This window comes from Neoarius graeffei, chromosome 1, assembly GCF_027579695.1.
Source record: "Neoarius graeffei isolate fNeoGra1 chromosome 1, fNeoGra1.pri, whole genome shotgun sequence".
Lineage (NCBI taxonomy): Eukaryota > Metazoa > Chordata > Actinopteri > Siluriformes > Ariidae > Neoarius > Neoarius graeffei.
In genome coordinates, this window is record NC_083569.1 from 8,263,282 (window position 1) to 8,285,667 (window position 22,386).

Genomic DNA, 22,386 nt, shown 5'->3' on the forward strand with positions numbered 1-22,386 from the left:
TTAAAACAACATTAAAGATCTGGAATCAGTTTAGACGGCCTTTTGGATTTCAGACAACCCCTCGCTCTGCTCCAATAGCTTCAAACCCAGCCTTCCCTCCGTCTATGACTGACAGCGTTTTTTCAGTATGGTCTAGCCTTGGTATTACAAACTTCAGAGATCTTTATCTCAGCAATACATTTGCTACATTTGATCAACTATCAGCTAAATTTGATGTCCCCAGGCATCATTTTTTCAGATATTTACAGATCCAGAGTTATGTTCATAGCATAGATCCCAGATTTCCCACCCTTCCTGCTGAAACACAATTTGACACTTTTCTCACCCCAGTTCCTAGTCTGAAAGGCATCCTGACAATAAGAAAAATTTGTTCTCTCCAAACCACTTCATTGAATAATATTAAATCGGCATGGGAGGAGGAATTGGGTGAGGAAATACAGGATGACGTAGAGAAAGAGGCACTCAGGAGGGTATATATGGTCGGCTTGGTCTTATGCAATGTAAATTTATCCATAGGGCCCATTGGACCAAAGCAAGGCTATCCCAGATTTATAATCCTATTTTTACGCCAGGCGTAAAAATATGGGTGGTGTAGTGGTTTGCGCTGTCGCCTCACAGCAAGAAGGTCCGGGTTCGAGCCCCGTGGCCGGCGAGGGCCTTTCTGTGCGGAGTTTGCATGTTCTCCCCGTGTCCGCGTGGGTTTCCTCCGGGTGCTCCGGTTTCCCCCACAGTCCAAAGACATGCAGGTTAGGTTAACTGGTGACTCTAAATTGACCGTAGGTGTGAATATGAGTGTGAATGGTTGTCTGTGTCTGTTACCCCTTTTCCACCAAATCAGTTCCAGGGCTGGTTCGGGGCCAGTGCTGGTTCACAACTCGTTCAACTTGCGAGCCAGCTGAGAACCAGTTTGCTTTTCCATAGCTCGCGGTGCTAAGGGAAGACATGTCATTACGTCGCTGTATACGTCAGTTACGTCATTACGTTGCTGTATACGTCAGTTACGTCGCTACGTTTGCATAAACCTTGGCGCGAATATCGAAGCAAAAACAACACAGAAGAAGCAGCAGCAGCAACAACAATAATAATAATAATAATAATAATAATAATAATGGATGACTTCGCGTTTGTACAGCTGCTGCTTCCCATCGCTTAAAAATGGCGATCTTTCGCGGTCTTGTTATTGTTGTTGGTCTTAACAACTCCGCCCCCCCCACTGACGTAAGCGGTTCTTTCCTCCGGCCCAGCAGAGAGTTGGTGCTAGCCTGGAACCGGTTTTTCTGGCCCCAGAGCCAGTTCTTTGTCAGTGGAAACAGAAAACCTGGTTCCAAACTATGCACTGGCCCTGAACCAGCCCTGGAACTGCTTTGGTGGAAAAGGGGCATATGTGTCAGCCCTGTGATGACTTGGTGACTTGTCCAGGGTGTACCCTGCCTTTCGCCCGTAGTCAGCTGGGATAGGCTCCAGCTTGCCTGCGACCCTGTAGAACAGGATAAAGCGGCTAGAGATAATGAGATGAGATTTTTATGCCAAGCGACTTGATTTCCCTGCAATTCCAAGTTAATTATGTTTTTTTTTTTTTAAATTGTCATTCTCTTATCTCTAGTCTTGGTGAAAGGGGGCGAGGGCACACTGTACTTTGACAGTGTAAAAAAAAAAACGTTAGAATGTGGATGACACTGTTCATTATTATACGCCCGATCTGAAGGGGGGGGGTATACTGATTTACCTCTGTCCATCCGTATCTCCGTCCATCCGAAACACCCTTTTTCGCAGTAACCACAAATCATAGCCACTTGGTACCAAACTTCGGCTTGGGGTTCTATACCGTGTATACCATTTTCAGGTCTGTCGCACATCGACTTCCTGTTTACCAACTGAATGTATTTACGAAACATATAGCGTGGATTTACCGTACAAAATTTTCATAACACGTTTCTCAGCAACTACAAATCACAACTGCTTGATATTTGGTACCGAGCTTCAGCTTGGGGTTCTATACCGTATATACCGTTTTCAGGTCTGTCGCACATCGACTTCCTGTTTACTGACTGAATGTATTTATGAAACATATAGCGTGGATTTTGACGCTGTGCTATTTCAAAATGACAGTTTACCAGGATGCTATTTGAAATCCCTGGGGAGAGACACTGCTCTTTACTTACTTGTTTCAGGGTTCATTATTTGTTGAAGTCAACATTAATAGTCAGTGTCCTATTCCTTCAGTTGCTTGCATTCGGATATAAGCGAGAGCGGGGGGATACGCGAGTGAGCAGTAGCTCACAGTTGATCTTGTTTGATCTGATTGACCTGTGAAATAACTTGGTCATATTATGCTAGCATTTTCTTTTTTGTTCTTTTTTCTGTGTTCTGTCATATGTTTGTTTTATACTCTGCCGTCTTAATGCTATTTCATACACCTAAGCGCGGTTATTTTGGAATGCAGGTTATACTAAAACTCAGTAAAAAGAAGATTTTTTTTTTTTGCAAATTCAATAAATAAAAACTTGATACAAAACGTCCGACAAAATAGTTTCCGCTTAGAATGTAAACAAAACGGTGAAATGACAGGAGCAATTTGTGAAAAATGCGATAATTCTTGAAAAATAATTTTAAAAAAGATACGTTCTTACTGTCAAATATTTTCTTGCCTTTTAAAATTTTTTTGGAGTTTTGTTTTCGAGTCGTTTTTATTTCATCCTCGGTTGGTTCAGCAACACGCTCTGCCATTTTGTTTTTCTCTACTCACGGTATATGAGCTGATATCCTAGCAGTAGAGTAGCCAATCAGAGCGCGCGATTGCTCGTATCCAGTGAATGTGGATAGAATGAAAGCAAATTATTGAATTTGGATCTTTTTTAAGCCAAAATGTGACATGAAAATAGGAAAATTCAAATACATGAATGCAAATGCAATCGCAGTTGCGATTTTTATTGTCATTTCAAGTCCAGTTTGCTTCCATACACTCTAAGCAGATCTATTTGGGTATAGGAGATAACAGATATTGATTTTATTTTTAAACTGAGTGATACTGATGTTATTTAACTTGAGGCTTTACGTTTATGAAAAATTAAAATGCAATTTTTATTAAACACTTGAACATATGTGCGATACAGGAGCTGACTCTGAGCCTGGAGAAGCGGACTCTGGAGGCGAACCAGAAGAGAAAAACCTCGGACAAAGAGGTTACTGAGAATATCATGACACAGGTCTGTTAAACAGTCTGATCATGTTTAGTGTGTCATTATTTTTCTCTCCCATTTCTCCTCAACACTTCAAAGTCATAAAGAGACAGTCATCTTCAGCTACAAGTCCATCACGTTCACAAGATAAAATCAATGTCGCATTTTTGTGTGTCGAGCACAGGTGGCTCTGGAGAAGACGGTCGAGATGGTGCAGCAGGCCCACATGGAAGTACAGAAGCTGATCAGCCGATGGGAGAACTCCATCGAGCAGATGAGGAAGAAAGACCAGACTCTGCAGCAGTCTGCTCTGGTATTCATCTCCACTAAAAGCTTGAGAAGTCAAATGTGTGTGGGAAGTAAACAAGCAAGCGAATTATTTTTATCTTTATTTTTAGCTCCTGGCGGACAAAAACCAGTTGATCCGTGAACAAAAATCACTCGTACAAGAGCAGCAGAACTTCTTGGCCCACGAGGTGGACAACAACAAGGACTGTGAGAAGAAGAGCGCTATGGGTGAACGCGAAACCAACAGGCTACGGCTACAGTTTCAGGAAGAGGAGAGCAACCGCACTCGACTGCAAGATGAGGCACGTTCCTATACCGGTAGCTACACTAACTGTAGGCATATCAGTAGGCATGTCAGGTGAAAATTCAAATTCAATCCAAATTTCTTGAAAGCTGTCTCACTGAATGCAGAATGGAATGCAGAACAACAAACATTTGACGGAATTAAAATATGTTTATCCGTTCTTGAGATATTACAAATCAAGGATTGAAAAAAAGGCGTAATTTTTAGAAAACCGCCGTAATATCCTCTATGAGGATCACATGGTCCAAAATGGGCCTCGTTAACCAATGCGATCAAATGTTTTTTCTTAATAACTTTTCTATTCTTCAAGATATTTACATGTATACTGAATACAAAGTTTGAAAAATTAGTAAAAACAAATGATGCAAATTAGTATTTAATTTGTATTAATCATGCTAATCAGGTAAAAATGTTAAATCGGTGCACTCTCTTCGTCAAAGTTTCACCAAATGGCTTTATTTGTGCGATATAAAGCTGATCTTTACTGTCATTGATACATCACAAAAAAGGAGGAATCAGTGTTAATTATAAAATATGCCTAAATAAGCATTGAATGTCATTAACATCTACCATTCTCTTTCAAAATAAAAAAAAAGTAATAAAAGATTATTTCTAATCCCCTCTTTGTGCTCTGTAGGCCTTTGTATTTCTCAAAAGTCGGGCCTACTAGTGTTTATATGAAAGAATATAAATGATTATTTCAATTTCAATCACAGCTTTCAAGGCGAACTTCGAAAAAACCGCGTGAGCTACATCCAATAAACAATTCACGTTAACTGAACTGAAATTGACACTCGCGTTTCTGACTTCCGGTCTTTTTAAATTTCATTCCGACCACTAAGATCTCAATTATTTTCATCAAAACAACTCCAGTTATATTCTAAAGTAGTTATTTATTGACATGAATCGGTTTGATTTGAAAAAATAAGTAGGTAAAGCTATGAAAACTCACTTCAAAGTCTTCTGTGAATCAGAACATCAAAACTAGCAGATGGAAAAGTTTGCTCAGTACTTCATCAGAAACAGTGAGAGCGAGAGAACATCCCTGCAAAAGTGATCTGATCGATGTTGACGAGTAATCCAATCGGAAACTGATCAGAAGAGAGAAAGCCTGAGTGCTTTCAGTTTCCCGACGTCCCGCGAGCAGAGTTTTTACTCTGTTGTACCGACTTCAACCTGCCGTTACTCCGAAAGTACAACCCCGATTCCAAAAAAGTTGGGACAAAGTACAAATTGTAAATAAAAACGGAATGCAATAATTTACAAATCTCAAAAACTGATATTGTATTCACAATAGAACATAGACAACATATCAAATGTCGAAAGTGAGACAGTTTGAAATTTCATGCCAAATATTGGCTCATTTGAAATTTCATGACAGCAACACATCTCAAAAAAGTTGGGACAGGGGCAATAAGAGGCTGGAAAAGTTAAAGGTACAAAAAAGGAACAGCTGGAGGACCAAATTGCAACTCATTAGGTCAATTGGCAATAGGTCATTAACATGACTGGGTATAAAAAGAGCATCTTGGAGTGGCAGCGGCTCTCAGAAGTAAAGATGGGAAGAGGATCACCAATCCCCCTAATTCTGCACCGACAAATAGTGGAGCAATATCAGAAAGGAGTTCGACAGTGTAAAATTGCAAAGAGTTTGAACATATCATCATCTACAGTGCATAATATCATCAAAAGATTCAGAGAATCTGGAAGAATCTCTGTGCGTAAGGGTCAAGGCCGGAAAACCATACTGGGTGCCCGTGATCTTCGGGCCCTTAGACGGCACTGCATCACATACAGGCATGCTTCTGTATTGGAAATCACAAAATGGGCTCAGGAATATTTCCAGAGAACATTATCTGTGAACACAATTCACCGTGCCATCCGCCGTTGCCAGCTAAAACTCTATATTTCAAAGAAGAAGCCGTATCTAAACATGATCCGGAAGCGCAGACGTCTTCTCTGGGCCAAGGCTCATTTAAAATGGACTGTGGCAAAGTGGAAAACTGTTCTGTGGTCAGACGAATCAAAATTTGAAGTTCTTTATGGAAATCAGGGACGCCGTGTCATTCGGACTAAAGAGGAGAAGGACGACCCGAGTTGTTATCAGCGCTCAGTTCAGAAGCCTGCATCTCTGATGGTATGGGGTTGCATTAGTGCGTGTGGCATGGGCAGCTTACACATCTGGAAAGACACCATCAATACTGAAAGGTATATCCAGGTTCTAGAGCAACATATGCTCCCATCCAGATGACGTCTCTTTCAGGGAAGACCTTGCATTTTCCAACATGACAATGCCAAACCACATACTGCATCAATTACAGCATCATGGCTGCGTAGAAGAAGGCTCCGGGTACTGAACTGGCCAGCCTGCAGTCCAGATCTTTCACCCACAGAAAACATTTGGCGCATCATAAAACGGAAGATACGACAAAAAAGACCTAAGACAGTTGAGCAACTAGAATCCTACATTAGACAAGAATGGGTTAACATTCCTATCCCTAAACTTGAGCAACTTGTCTCCTCAGTCCCCAGACGTTTACAGACTGTTGTAAAGAGAAAAGGGGATGTCTCACAGTGGTAAACATGGCCTTGTCCCAACTTTTTTGAGATGTGTTGTTGTCATGAAATTTAAAATCACCTAATTTTTCTCTTTAAATGATACATTTTCTCAGTTTAAACATTTGATATGTCATCTATGTTCTATTCTGAATAAAATATGGAATTTTGAAACTTCCACATCATTGCATTCCGTGTTTATTTACAATTTGTACTTTGTCCCAACTTTTTTGGAATCGGGGTTGTACTGAACAGATCTTAACCAGATAAATTTCTTTGGAAAGCAGAGATTATAAGCTTTTTAATGATAGGAGTTAAGCAGTGACAAATTTGGAAACTTAGATGAGCGTCTGCATGCACAATTTTCACAGCACAGCCAGTGAGCGTCTGATACGCCTAATAACTGTATCACCGATTTGGTGATAATGAGGAGATTCTGATATTAATGTGTTGCTGTTTCACAGCTGGTGAGCCTAAAGAGCAGGTTGGATCGCACTGCTACAGACCTGGAGATTAAGAGAGCCCACTCAGCGAGCCTCAAGAAGGACATCAAAGATAAAACGGCCAAGTAATTCTGCCTCAAAAGCTTTAGTGACCCGATGAAACGGACAGAGGATGCTGAAGCGAGAATGTTTATGCTAGCCAAGCCAATTGTATCAAAGTTATATATTTTTAAAAAAAATCAATAAATGTTGCTTATGAAATGAGCTGTAATCACATAGACAGCTGGCATAAATTAATTTCAGTTTTGTTACAACTTAGTAATAATTAAAAATAATTTAAAGCACAAAATTTAGCCTGTATGTACAAGCTCCGTGTGCGTGTCTTGCAGATCAGAGGATATGCAGCAGCACAACATCGCTCTAGAAAAGAAGTTGCAGGCTGTGAATGAGAAGACACTTAGCGTGGAGGAAAGAACTGCTCAGATGGAGCAGCTGCACAGAGACCAGGAGAAACACCTCAAAGTGAGCACTCCAGTCAAAGCTGCTGTTATAGAAAATTAATCAACACCAAATCACGTTCAAGCATTCAGCAGCGCACTTGAGCTATCATTTGTTTTTCTCGCCTTGGTTAATAGCGGTGTGTTTTTTTTGTATAAAGGAAATTGACACCCAACTCCAGCGGGAACAGAAGCTCCAATTCCCGGAAAAGCAGGAGCTGCAGAAGCTGCAAGCCAATGAGAAGACTGTCCTAGTAGATATCACAGGCTGTCGTGTAGCTCTGTCCAGCCTGGAAAAGCACATCAGTAAACTGGAACAAAACGCTCTCAAGAAGCAGGAGTACATCAACAGTCAGGCAAGGCATCCAGTCCAGAAGGATTATTCATATTTAACTTATCAGCAACATCCTAGATGTTGTGCTCAAGCACCTCTAATTGAATGTTCGTGGTGCACACTTCTTTCTTCAGGAGTTTCAGATGCACATTCTGGAAGGGAGGATAGCTCGTCTGAGCGGCAACGTGAACAAAGACGAGAAAGAGGCGCTGGAAAAGCAGATCTCTGAGCTGAACGAGGCATTGGAGGAAGAGAAGAAAGCAGCTGCTTTGCTCACAGCACAGAGCAAGAATCTTCAGGTAAAGAAACTGGTACAATTATACTGTATAATTGACAAATATTTCCTTGAAAAGTGTAATTCAGTGACTAATAAGGAAAGTCTAGAAAGACCGAATTACAGAAACGTATCGATTTATAGAGATACACACTTCATGTGCCTGTGTATTCTCAGAATGATATCCGCTGTGTGAGGAAAGAGAGCGAGAAGACGGGAGCAGAAAACAGAGACCTGACCACAAAGATTGAGGAATTGACCCTCATCGATGACACCTTGGATAAAGACCTGAAGAAATTCCGTCTTAAGAAACAGGTCCTCACTCACAACCACATTCGATCAGGATAAATTACAGCAGTGTTTGTATTGTATTCAGTGGCCAGTACCAAAATTGCTTGGGATCACAGCGAACCTAGATCTGTGATTGTTTCGAAGCAGGATCCTACAGAGTCTGAGTTATTCATTCATCAGTATTAGTTCATTTTAACATGGAGTACATGTAGGTCATCTTGGGTAAAATAAATTTAATATTTATCACTTAGCCTGGACCATATCCCTGGGCCATTCAAGCTAGCTGTTACTTCATAAACCACTTGACTCTGATCTTTTAAGTAGGAAAAACAGACATAATTAACTCCTATCTGGTTTACAGAACCAGCGCTGGATAAAGTAGTAAATGACCAACTGCCTGTTTTTGTTTTGATACCGTTTACTTTAAATGGGCACATCTAGTTGAGACAGACAAGTTATTGTCTGGTATAGATCTTACTTGATAGTCTAGTAGCATCAGTAGAGATTATTAAAAATTGCAATTATGCCGTCCTTCAAAGACCACATCATGTCCATTCTCTCTGGCACTCTCCCTCCATTAGGACAGCATAGTGGAGAACAATATCCTGCAGCTGCAGGTGAAGCGCCTCAGGACCATGCTGTATGAAAAGGCAGATGGTGTCCTCTCTCTGGAAAAAAGGAAGCTGCAGCTGCAGACAGCCATGAAGGAGCGGCAGGAGGAGATAAGTGTGCATCGGGAAATACAGAGCAAGCAGCTCAAGATTACTGAGCAGGAAATGCAAGGGCTCAGGTGGGACATGAGTAGAAAGACAACATTGGCTTCTTTATTTTTGCATTGTAGCTATAAGGCTAATATGCGTAACAAGTAAGACTGCAAGTTTTTCATGTATTTTCACGTAAACGTGTGGTTCAGGATAAATGGACATTAAAATGCATAGAACTTGAGGACAGCCATCTTTTTTAAGTGGTCATTCGTTGCTTAATGCCTCTTTGCAGGGTCCAGTTGCACGAACGACTGTCCAAAGTTGACAAGATGAAGAAAAAATATGAGATCGTCACCATTTTCATGGCTGCACCAGAGGGCGAAGAAGAAAAATCACAGGCCTATTACATTCTCAAGGTAGCAAGATTTTCTTTCTAGATCCGAACAGATTTCCACTATAAATTTACTCTCACTCTCAATTCAACCCTTCCATTTTACCCAATTTTGATAGCAATCACGAAATGTTTTCACATTTATACCATAGTGATACTGAGTTCTCAAATCCGATTGGTCGGAAGGTGTTGATCAAATGGTTCTACAACCCCAATTCCAAAAAAGTTGGGACAAAGTACAAATTGTAAATAAAAACGGAATGCAATGATGTAGAAGTTTCAAAATTCCATATTTTATTCAGAATAGAACATAGATGACATATCAAATGTTTAAACTGAGAAAATGTATCATTTAAAGAGAAAAATTAGGTGATTTTTAAATTTCATGACAACAACACATCTCAAAAAAGTTGGGACAAGGCCATGTTTACTACTGTGCGACATCCCCTTTTCTCTTTACAACAGTCTGTAAACGTCTGGGGACTGAGGAGCCAAGTTGCTCAAGTTTAGGGATAGGAATGTTAAACCATTCTTGTCTAATGTAGAATTCTAGTTGCTCAACTGTCTTAGGTCTTTTTTGTCGTATCTTCCGTTTTATGATGCGGCAAATGTTTTCTATGGGTGAAAGATCTGGACTGCAGGCTGGCCAGTTCAGTACCCGGACCCTTCTTCTACGCAGCCATGATGCTGTAATTGATGCAGTATGTGGTTTGGCATTGTCATGTTGGAAAATGCAAGGTCTTCCCTGAAAGAGACGTCGTCTGGATGGGAGCATATGTTGCTCTAGAACCTGGATATACCTTTCAGCATTGATGGTGTCTTTCCAGATGTGTAAGCTGCCCATGCCACACGCACTAATGCAACCCCATACCATCAGAGATGCAGGCTTCTGAACTGAGCGCTGATAACAACTTAGGTCATCCTTCTCCTCTTTAGTCTGAATGACACGGCGTCCTTGATTTCCAAAAAGAACTTCAAATTCTGATTCGTCTGACCACAGAACAGTTTTCCACTTTGCCACAGTCCATTTTAAATGAGCCTTGGCCCAGAGAAGATGTCTGCACTTCTGGATTATGTTTAGATACGGCTTCTTCTCTGAACTACAGAGTTTTAGCTGGCAACGGCGGATGGCACGGTGAATTGTGTTCACAGATAATGTTCTCTGGAAATATTCGTGAGGCCATTTTGTGATTTCCAATACAGAAGCATGCCTGTATGTGATGCAGTGCCGTCTAAGGGCCCGAAGATCACGGGCACCCAGTATGGTTTTCTGGCCTTGACCCTTACGCACAGAGATTCTTCCAGATTCTCTGAATCTTTTGATGATATTATGCACTGTAGATGATGATATGTTCAAACTCTTTGCAATTTTACACTGTCGAACTCCTTTCTGATATCGTGCCACTATTTGTCGGCGCAGAATTAGGGGGATTGGTGATCCTCTTCCCATCTTTACTTCTGAGAGCCGCTACCACTCCAAGATGCTCTTTTTATGCCCAGTCATGTTAATGACCTATTGCCAATTGACCTAATGAGTTGCAATTTGGTCCTCCAGCTGTTCCTTTTTTGTACCTTTAACTTTTCCAGCCTCTTATTGCCCCTGTCCCAACTTTTTTGAGATGTGTTGCTGTCATGAAATTTCAAATGAGCCAATATTTGGCATGAAATTTCAAAATGTCTCACTTTCGACATTTGATATGTTGTCTATGTTCTATTGTGAATACAATATCAGTTTTTGAGATTTGTAAATTATTGCATTCCGTTTTTATTTACAATTTGTACTTTGTCCCAACTTTTTTGGAATCGGGGTTGTATAACAGCACCTCTGACAAAAGTGATGGCTGTGAATCATAGTTTTATATTGCTGTGTTCATTCTTTTACTTATCCTTGGTATAAAACACCTTTGTTCATGAAAGTTCCATAGCATTAAATGTAACTGTAAATGGATAAAAAGTGCAAAATGTCATTTAATAATTTAAAAAAATTATAATTGGCAAATTTCTGTGGTATAAGTGGAATAAAACACTTTGAAAAGTGTTATGATGGATATTAATAATCAACTTCTGGGTGATAACAGTAACTCAGCTTGACACCACCATCACCAATAAACTTTCAGATCGTATTTTGAGCAGTTTATTAACATTGTTCGCTTCCTTTAATAGGTGTTATATGTGAGTTTTAGTTACTGTTTCTGCTTGTAAAGAAGCTTCGGATGCTTTTATGCAAAATGGCAGATGAATAAAGTTTACTTCCATGTCCTATATTTGATTGGAGTTTCTGTCTTGCAGGCAGCTCAAGAAAAGGAGGAGCTTCAGCGCAAGGGCGACGATTTAGACGCCAAGATTCGCAAGGCAGAGAAAGAAAACAAGGCATTGGAAAACACCTTGTATCTGCTCAATAATCATACCAGCACCTATCGCAAATCCTTCAACAAGGTCACAGAGTCCAGTATGTCCATGCCTTCCTGTTTTTTAGACCTGTTATTTGTTCATAGCTGAATACAGTCATTGCAGGATTTAATCAATCACTCACTAAACCAGATCCAGGAAGTTTTGAAATATCAAATTTCAGCTTCAACTCAGTTTCTTTTCCTTAATAAATCTGCCCAGGGTCTGCATGTGTGATTATGTCAACCCTATTAAACCCATTAATAGTCGTGATTTCACTTTTTAGGTCCTGAGTATCAGAATAAAGTGAAGTTAGAGGAACAGAAAAGGGTGGCAGATGAGATGATCACGTACAAGAGACGCCAAATCAGAGAGCTGCAGAAAAACATTGAGGTCCGTCTGAGCATTAGAAGATGTTATGGAAGTTATATCTTCTGTTCTGTACATAAACATTTTTGACCTTTTTGGAATGTTCATGCATTACTCAGGAATGAAAATGAAATGAAATGGTTTCTATAAGGTAGCTACAGGATAAACTTGTGGTGACCTGCATTTAATGTCGTACATATGCTAGACATGCCACAAACTGGACTAGCCATATGAAATCTCATTTGGAGTTTACCAAAAGACTAGTTTAAGACTTTTGGAAACATTTGGAAAAAGGTCCTCTGGTCTGATGAGAACAAAATTTAGCCCCATGTTTGGCAAAAACCCAGGGCTGCTTACTGTACCTTGAGAACACCATTTCCACAGTGAAGCATGGTGGTGGTAACATCAGTTTTGAGTATTAATGTAAACTTCTTGGTTGCTTCTCTGACTAATCTCCTCTGATTTTTTTATTTTTAAATAATGGCTTTAATGGTCACTCCCGCTGGGTTGGGAGTGAGTTGCTGCCCCAAGTGAAGGAGTTCAAGTATCTCGGCATCTTGTTCATGAGTGATGGTAAAATAGAGTGCAAGATGGACAGGCAGGTTGGGGCGACATCAGCAGTAATGCGGGCATCGTACCGGGCCGTCGTGGTGAAGAGGGAGCTGAGCCGGAAGGCAAAGCTTTCGATTTACCAGTCAGTCAGTCTAGGTTCCAACCCTCACCTATGGTCATGAGCTTTGGGTAGTGATCGCGGATACAAGCGGCTGAAATGAGCTTCCTCCGTAGGGTGGCTGGGCTCACCCTTCGAGATAGGGTGAGGAGCTCAGACATCTGGAGGGATCTCAGAGTATAGCCGCTGCTCCTTCATGTCGAAAGGAGTCAGCTGAGGTGGTTCGGGCATCTGATTAGGATGCCTCCTGGGCGCCTTCCTTTGGAGGTTTTCCGGGCATGTCCAACTGGGAGGAGTAGACCCAGAACACGCTGGTGAGATTATATATCTCATCTGGCCTGGGAGCACCTTGGGATCCCCCAGTAGGAACTGGAAAGCGTTGCTGGGGAGAGGGATGCCTGGAATACCTTGCTTACCCTGCTGCCACCGCGACCTGACTTTGGATAAGTGGAAGAAAATGGATGGATGGATGGATGGATGGCTTTAATGGTGGCACAGAGGTGCAGCGGTTAGTGCTGTCACTTCACAGTAAGAAGGTTCCGGGTTTGAGCCTCACCACCAACAGGGGCCTTTCTGTGTGAAGTTTGCGTGTTCTCGTGTCTCCATGGGTTTCCTCTGGGTGCTCCGGTCTCCTCCCACAGTTCAAAAACATGTAGATTAGGTACAAATACCCAGCAACTGAGGTTGCACAAGTCAGTGCATACTCGGTGCTGGTTCCAAGCTTGGATAGATTGGGGAGGGTTGCGTCAGGAAGGGCATCTGATGTAAAACCTATACCAAATCAAATATGCGGATCATAAATCAGACGATATGCTGTGGCGACTCCTCACGGGAACAGCTGAAAGAAGAAGAAATAATAATGGATTTAATGATTCTCAGTGGGATATTCAATGTTTGGGTTATTTTTTTTTTTAAATAACCAAACCCTGATTGATACTTTTCTAGAACATTGTCCTGGGCTTTTTTTGATAGCTCTTTTGTTTTCATGATGCTGTTTGGTATGTCCTGTTTAGGTACGTTCTCGAACATACTGTTAACAAACTGTTTATAGTATATAAATATTGAGATCAAATGGCACTTTAATTGACTCCATTCAAATAATTGTGACTTCTGATGTCAACTAATTGTACCAGATATAATGTAGATGAATACTTATACGATCACAGCTTTGACATTTTTAGGTAAATAATTTCGCGAACAAGCGTATATTGATTTTTTCACCCTTCCACTACGGTATTAATTTTACATTTATAGGCTCAAGGAGCAGGGCGGTACGGTGGTGGTTAGCACTGTCGCCTCACAGCAAGAAGGTTCTGGGTTCCAGCGGGTGATGGGAGCCTTTCTGTGTGGAGTTTGTGTGGGTTTCCTCTGGGTGCTCTGGTTTCCCTCACAGTCCAAAGACATGTGGCTAGGTTAATTGGTGGCTCTAAATTGACCTTAAGTTTGAGTGTGAATGGTTGTTTGTGTCTATGTGTCAGCCCTGTGATGACCTGGCGACTTGTCCAGGGTGTACCCTGCCTCTTGCCCATAGTCAGCTAGGATAGACTGTGACCCTGCACAGGATAAGCAGTTATGGATGGACGTTCAAGGGGCGAATATTTATGCAAACCACTGTATTAGAGGAGAAAATCCACTTTATAATCCAGAAATTATGGTAGTCAAGGAGACTTAACCTTTTAAAATTCATCTAACCACAGAGAACATATTAGGTTTCTTCACAGGCAGTTTTCTTTTTTCCTCTCTCTTTTCTTTAAAAATGTACAGTTTAAGATCTGCTTTTCAATGGTTTCTTTTTTTCTTTCTTTGACAGGTCATGAGAAGCTCATTGAACAGGCTGCAGGAAGATGAAGCTACTCAAACCAAAAGAAATGTAGATTTCCAAGCACACATTGCTTCTCTGAAAAAAGAGCTCATTTCTCAGCAGGAGAAAATGGACAGGGCCACCAAACAGGTTGAACATCTTACGTTCATGTAATCTGGGGCTTGAGTTCATGCCCCCAAAGTGAATTGAAACAGTTTGATCTTGATCTTGATGGAGAAACTTGATATTTTGCATATTTTTCTTGGAAAGCTGATTATATATGAAACAGAATTCCAGAACAAGGTCAAACTATCCCGATGAACATGTCTTGTGACAAATTAACAGACCTATGTGTTTGCCACTTGGTTTTTCTCTCTTCCTTAGAGACCAACTCTGAAATAACGACTCTGTATGGGTTAAGTTTTGCTAATCAGCCCACTCTCATGTTAACTTTGCCGTTATTTCTTCCACTACAGTCCTCCAAGCTGTCAAAGGAGATCCGCTCTAGTCAAAACAGCACAAAGGAGACCTTTGAGGAACGGGACATCAAGCTTAAACAACTGAAAGACTGCAAGAAGACGGTCAATAACATGATTCTGGAAGTCATGGAGAACCTTCCTGACCTACAGGGAACATTACGGACGTACTTCACGGAGGTGAAGTACTGCACAGAACTCAGATGGACGAACAATGCATGGAAAATGTGTGTAAATGATGTCTTCTTTTGCAGGCCGGTCTTACTCTTCCTTCTCCAGTCTCAACCCCATCAACCAGGAGTTTGAAGTTGAGCTCGATACGTAGCTCTTTTTCTCTCAGGTAAACCAATGCAACAAACGAGCACTTCATATACACCACTTTGCGTACATTTAATTATCTGAATGTGCTTTGATTCAAATAACAATCTAAGCATTACAGTTTTATATTAATGTGCTTGTTGCAATATTATATACAACCCCGATTCCAAAAAAGTTGGGACAAAGTACAAATTGTAAATAAAAAGGAATGCAATAATTTACAAATCTCAAAAACTGATATTGTATTCACAATAGAACATAGACAACATATCAAATGTCGAAAGTGAGACATTTTGAAATTTCATGCCAAATATTGGCTCATTTGAAATTTCATGACAGCAACACATCTCAAAAAAGTTGGGACAGGGGCAATAAGAGGCTGGAAAAGTTAAAGGTACAAAAAAGGAACAGCTGGAGGACCAAATTGCAACTCTTTAGGTCAATTGGCAATAGGTCATTAACATGACTGGGTATAAAAAGAGCATCTTGGAGTGGCAGCGGCTCTCAGAAGTAAAGATGGGAAGAGGATCACCAATCCCCCTAATTCTGCGCCGACAAATAGTGGAGCAATAATCAGAAAGGAGTTCGACAGTGTAAAATTGCAAAGAGTTTGAACATATCATCATCTACAGTGCATAATATCATCAAAAGATTCAGAGAATCTGGAAGAATCTCTGTGCGTAAGGGTCAAGGCCGGAAAACCATACTGGGTGCCCGTGATCTTCGGGCCCTTAGACGGCACTGCATCACATACAGGCATGCTTCTGTATTGGAAATCACAAAATGGGCTCAGGAATATTTCCAGAGAACATTATCTGTGAACACAATTCACCGTGCCATCCGCCGTTGCCAGCTAAAACTCTATAGTTCAAAGAAGAAGCCGTATCTAAACATGATCCAGAAGCGCAGACGTCTTCTCTGGGCCAAGGCTCATTTAAAATGGACTGTGGCAAAGTGGAAAACTGTTCTGTGGTCAGACGAATCAAAATTTGAAGTTCTTTATGGAAATCAGGGACGCCGTGTCATTCGGACTAAAGAGGAGAAGGACGACCCGAGTTGTTATCAGCGCTCAGTTCAGAAGCCTGCATCTCTGATGGTATGGGGTTGCATTAGTGCGTCTGGCATGGGCAGCTTACACATCTGGAAAGACACCATCAATGTTGAAAGGTATATCCAGGTTCTAGAGCAACATATGCTCCCATCCCAAAGACGTCTCTTTCAGGGAAGACCTTGCATTTTCCAACACGACAATGCCAAACCACATACTGCATCAATTACAGCATCATGGCTGCGTAGAAGAAGGGTCCGGGTACTGAACTGGCCAGCCTGCAGTCCAGATCTTTCACCCATAGAAAACATTTGGCACATCATAAAACGGAAAATATGACAAAAAAGACCTAAGACAGTTGAGCAACTAGAATCCTACATTAGACAAGAATGGGTTAACATTCCTATCCCTAAACTTGAGCAACTTGTCTCCTCAGTCCCCAGACGTTTACAGACTGTTGTAAAGAGAAAAGGGGATGTCTCACAGTGGGAAACATGGCCTTGTCCCAACTTTTTTGAGATGTGTTGTTGTCATGAAATTTAAAATCACCTAATTTTTCTCTTTAAATGATACATTTTCTCAGTTTAAACATTTGATATGTCATCTATGTTCTATTCTGAATAAAATATGGAATTTTGAAACTTCCACATCATTGCATTCCGTTTTTATTTACAATTTGTACTTTGTCCCAACTTTTTTGGAATCGGGATTGTAGTAGCAGATCATTCACATGGCAAATGCTCCACATAAACAGATTTATATAATCCAGTAACAAAAAGCAAAGGCCATTACAATTACAGGTCAACACAATTACACGCATCAGATGGTTGTATTTTGTTTGCTCTTTGACCAGATCCTCCACATCCTCAGGACAATTAGCTAGCAGCGCCAGAGACTCGGCACTTCCCCTGCCCTCCATAAAGATGCTCGAGTTAGATCTTGGACCTTCGGTTTCCTCTACACTTTTACCTCCGTCTTCCAGCACTGACAGCAGCAGGAGCAGCAGCAGGAGCAATCGTGTCAAGAGTCCTTAAAGGTCATAGGCAACGGTTTTCAATTTATGCACATTTGAAACTTTATATGTTAAAAAACCCTCTGTAATTTTCTTCTGGTCCCAAGTATTGTTAATAAGTAATAATTCAAATAAATTAGTGTAGATCGCGGCAAATTTCTATTCTGCGATTTTCATGACCACTCGGCGTGTGACGCCATTCAAGACAAACAAACCGCTTGAGTTGAGTCCACTTTCGTTTACTTGCATTACCGTTCAGTTTGAGTGCAGACATGTGTTCAGGAATTTCCAAAGAAAAACCATGCCTTATAGAGATCTTGCAGTCACGTGACCGGAAAGTACACAACCGCCATCGTGTCGGTCAAAAACACCGCTGAATACTGCTGCACTCGTGTACAGAATGGATCAATTTCAACCGACGGACTACACGGCTCATTTTTCTAATGAACAGATAACTAGATATATGTCTAAAATAAACGATCTACAGATTTGTGACCCTTATGGCTTTCCGGACGGAGTTTTCACGACCGGATTTTGAACTGCCAGCGGAATACCCGGACGTGTATGATTACCTCATCAACTTTCCCTCGCTGTTCAGTGGTGAAGCACTGCGTGCCTATAAATCTCTGGACAGTTTTCTTTACAGAAATTCAGGATTTGTCAGCGACTCAGGTGTGGCATCTTGTAAGCAAGAAAATGATCCTCACTGGATGGGTAAGTCACTTAAGTATTGAGTATAGCACTGACCAGCCGATTATAGAATAAGGTAATTCCAAATCGTCCGTGTTGTTTACATGGATCTGGCGTTGGAGAGGTAGAGGCTTGGCAGTGGAGGTTTGAGTAGCTGTTTTCTGAGCTTAGTCAACAGGCCGGCTCTGCAGCCTCGCTTTTGCTTCCGCTCCCGGCGCCGCCTCCTTCGCTTTGCTTCCGATAACAATCCACGGAGACCCCGCTGGTCTCGCCCGGAATGTTTTTTTTTTTTTTTTTCTCGTCCGGAATGTTGTGCATGCGATGGAAATCGCTACAAACCGTCATTTTCTGCTGGAAACCAATGTCCAGTAAGTCCATACGGTTGTAGTGGATATTGAAGTCCGGTACAGACGAACAACACGCAAAAATACACCCAAAAAACATAAAAACCGTGCACAGGTAGGGAGAGCTTGTAGCCACAGCCATTGTAGTAGAATTGTATATAGTAGGGTTTTCCAGAAGAAAAGGTAGAAGTAAAAGCAGAAGTAGAACCAGAAGTAGAAGGCGGAATATGGCGTTTGACCGACACGATGGCGTCTGTCACAATCTGGATCGGCTGTGACGTCACATGCAAGATCTCTATTGTTGTGCAGTGAACTGTAACAATGGGACCGGTTCAGGAAGAAGTTTTTACCTTTTTCCGAGAGAGGAGAAGAGGCGGAGAGAGTGGATTGGCTTTTTCCAGAAGAGGAGAAGAGGTGGAGCAAGAGGATTGGCTTTTTCCAGAAGAGGTGGAGCGAGAGGATTGGCTTTTTCCGAAAAAGGAGAAGAGGTGGAGCAAGTGGGTTAGCTTTTTCCGGAAGAGGAGACGAGGTGGAGAGAGTGGATTGTGCGCGTGAAGCCAGAGGGTTGTTTTTTCCCGGAAGAGGAGACGAGGCGGAGAGAGTGGATTGTGCACGTGAAACAAAATCAAGCAGTCAAAGAAGAAACGGAGCAGCAACACTCAAGCAAAAAGGAGAAGATTGGAGGTAAACATTTTTACTTTTGCTTGCAGTTGACAAGTCAAGAATCCTGAGGGATCCTGTACAATCATTGTGGAAATGAGACAAAGGGATATTCCCTCGCTTAGAGTCGGCTATAAATAGTATAATGCCACGGATGGCAGGCTAATGTGGCCTACCGGCGCACTGTCAAGTAATCATTACCTATATCCACTAGGGAGGGCGGTTTAATTATTCTTCAAAAGGGCTCTTATTTAGTATTATGACAAAAGTAAGAATTTATCATAACTACCAGGATAAATCGTTTGGGCGCGAGTCTTGTTGAGGTCCGGCGTCACCGTGATCAGAGTCGGCCGAGTAGCTGTCTGATTCCGAGGCTGTACGGTCAAACCAGTGAGCCACATTCACCGATTGCTTTGCAACGGCCATAGGTTCATACATATACAGTTTCACCTCTCGATATTCAATTTGGAGAATTCCTGCTTCAAAATCGCTATCGCTTTCAGACATTTTTTACACAACCTCTCACAACCAAAGTCCGTACACGTGCTCGGTTCACAAGTAAACGCAGAACTGCTCCCGGTCTGTTTGGCTTGAATGACGTCACGACGACGGTCCCCCGGCGGTGAAAGTGCGCATAAGTGAGATGTAAACAAACCTTTGGAAATTGGGTGAAACAGTATATATTTAACCATTTTATTCAATTTCAGGGTGCAAATTAGACACTAGGAAGATTGAATTTGCTTTTTGGGTCGTTCTTCTAGACAGTAAAGTTGATATTCTACGTTTCACCTCCGACCGTTGCCTATGACCTTTAAACTAGTCCTTACAAGGAGTAAATCCTCCAAGTTTTGTTTTCTATATGTCTTCAAAAATGTGAAATTAGGTTAGACACCAATCCTGGGTATCTGGAAGCTCATGTACATGGATGGAAGTGTACTCCTGCAACTGTATAGGCTTTTGGGATATGTTGAATTTGGTTATTAATCAATTTTCTGAAATAAAAAAAAGCCTTGAGATGCCTTTAAATTGTGTTGTATATTATGGTTGGGTGATGTCTATATATGGAAGTCACATCGCTTGGTGGTTTGCGTAGCCCGTATGGTGGAGACGAAGGTGGGCGACCAGCCTGGCCTTATTTACACAGGGTCTGGCGCATAAATGGCACGCCAAACCTGTTGAAGCTGCGTTTGAAGGGTCTTTTCTGCAGAGTCTGCTCTTAGTGATGCAGCTGGAACATTCTTCTTCAAAGTCTACAATGCCATCATGAATACTTCGTCGCCATAGTAGATGATCATGTGTGAAAGATTCCCAGATTTCTGGATCGATTCCACAATCTTTAAGTGATGCTTTGAAACACTTTCTCAGTCTTCCTATACTTCTCTGACTTTCGACAAGCTCCCCATAGAACAGTTTCTATGGAAGTCCTCTAGTCGTGGGTGATGTCTGACAAATTGGTAGATGACGATGTCTATGGAGAAACATCATGAATGACGATGACAAAAAAAAAGGGAGGTGGATGTGATCGGCTTTATGGACTACTTCCATCTGTAAGATCTAGTGTAATTCCTTTTGCATTTTTTTCCACAATAAAATCTTGACTGTTTAAAGTGTGTTAATTGAATTCTTTTGAATGTAAAATGAAAATCCTGAGTTTTAGCCTACAAATTATACACTTGTTCTGTTTTTTTTTTTCGAAATAAAGGTGTGATGGGCGGCACGCTGGTGTAGTGGTTAGCACTGTTGCCTCACAGCAAGAAGGTCCTGGGTTTGAGCCCAGTGGCCAGCGAGGGCCTTTCTGTGTGGGGTTTGCATGTTCTTCCCGTGTCCGCGTGGGTTTCCTCCGGGTGCTCCGGTTTCCCCCACAGTCCAAAGACATGCAGGTTAGGTTAACTGGTGACTCTAAATTGACCGTAGGTGTGAATGTGAGTGTGAATGGTTGTCTGTGTCTATGTGTCAGCCCTGCGATGACCTGGCGACTTGTCCAGGGTGTACCCCGCCTTTCGCCCGTAGTCAGCTGGGATAGGCTCCAGCTTGCCTGCGACCCTGTAGGACAGGATAAGTGGCTACAGATAATGGATGGATGGATAAAGGTGTGATTGGAAAGAACTTTGTTCTTTATTTTAGTTTATAGTAACATTTTATGTCTTTCATGGCTCACTTACTTAGGCCCATTGCCCCCTGCAGAGCATAGGCCATCGACAAGTTTCCTCCAGCATACACAGTTCTAGGCCCTCCTTCCAAGTTCAGTCCAGCTTAGCCCCAACCCCCTTTGTTGAAGACCGTACCTCACCCAGGCCCGGTTGTTGAAAGTTACTTCATGATGATTTTGTAACATCTACTTTTTACGATATAGGGTTGTTAGCCCTAGACCAACCTCCTGAGGGAGGAAAATAGGGGATCACTCTTCGTCTGGCCCCTACCCTTTGACCTGTTCGGCATGGGTGGCCCTAACAGGAGCATGAAGCTCCAGCCAACATAGCTCTAGGGGTCACTGGGACACACAAACCACCCCACCATGAGTAAGGTGGTAATCCCAAGCGAGGCGGGTCTTTCATGGCTATTATTGCTTAATCATGGGGGAAGCCATGGCCTAAAGGTTAGAGAAGCAGCTTTGGGACCAAAAGGTCACCGGTTTGATTCCCTGGACCAACAGGAATGGTTGACGTGCCCTTGAGCAGGGTACCTAACCCCCAACTGCACTCCTGGATGCTCTGGGTATGTTGTATGTTGCTCTGGATAAGAGTGTCTGTGAAATGCCTGTAATGTAATCAGAAAAAAGTAATTAATTATTTGAAGGCGTGGAATAGAGGTCTGCGCGGGACAGAATTTTCAGTCCCGCCCACTCCCACAAAGAATTATGATTTTCAGTCCCGCTCCCGCCATATTTTGTCCCGCTCCCACCCGCAAATCCCGCATGATGCAGACGTTCTTGTTATTTCTCACGAAAGTTCTTGTCATTGGCTTGGGGAATTAAACATGGTGAGCTTAGGTGAGCTCTCCATTGACCGATCCTTCACCTAACGCACGTAGCGAGGGTGCGCGTTGCCAGGCGGCATGCACAGCTGAGGCTTTACAGAGATACCCATTGTGAGCTTCACTAGAGGAGCTCTGCTCTTCTGCCATGATCGGAGATCTCAAACACGGAAGAGCGGAAAGGAATCGGAAACGTACGCGAGATTAGACCACATCTGCAAATTTAGGCATCTTAAAATGTTTTTATTAATGCCAAATAAAATATCCAGCACAAATTATATATGATAGACATAAATTAATAATTTATAAATTTTATTTTAAACACATTTTTAGTTAGCGGGACTGCAGCTTATCACCTCTCCCACCCGCTCCTGTA

General features: G+C 41.9%; 1 protein-coding gene across 1 annotated transcript in view; it reads left to right on the forward strand.

Moving 5' to 3' along the window:
- ccdc39 (coiled-coil domain containing 39) overlaps positions 1–20,617 on the forward strand; it is a 34,350-nt gene extending 13,733 nt beyond the window's left edge. The window contains exons 5-20 of the mRNA XM_060929213.1: positions 3,114–3,206; positions 3,364–3,492; positions 3,578–3,769; positions 6,792–6,895; positions 7,160–7,292; positions 7,429–7,623; positions 7,736–7,900; positions 8,053–8,190; positions 8,748–8,956; positions 9,163–9,286; positions 11,551–11,710; positions 11,936–12,042; positions 14,499–14,639; positions 14,966–15,145; positions 15,220–15,305; positions 17,185–20,617. Of these exons, the coding sequence (XP_060785196.1) occupies positions 3,114–3,206; positions 3,364–3,492; positions 3,578–3,769; positions 6,792–6,895; positions 7,160–7,292; positions 7,429–7,623; positions 7,736–7,900; positions 8,053–8,190; positions 8,748–8,956; positions 9,163–9,286; positions 11,551–11,710; positions 11,936–12,042; positions 14,499–14,639; positions 14,966–15,145; positions 15,220–15,305; positions 17,185–17,365 (2,337 nt within the window). The 3' untranslated portion in view covers positions 17,366–20,617. The remainder of the gene's footprint in view (positions 1–3,113; positions 3,207–3,363; positions 3,493–3,577; positions 3,770–6,791; positions 6,896–7,159; positions 7,293–7,428; positions 7,624–7,735; positions 7,901–8,052; positions 8,191–8,747; positions 8,957–9,162; positions 9,287–11,550; positions 11,711–11,935; positions 12,043–14,498; positions 14,640–14,965; positions 15,146–15,219; positions 15,306–17,184) is intronic.
- The last annotated feature ends 1,769 nt before the right edge of the window (positions 20,618–22,386 follow it).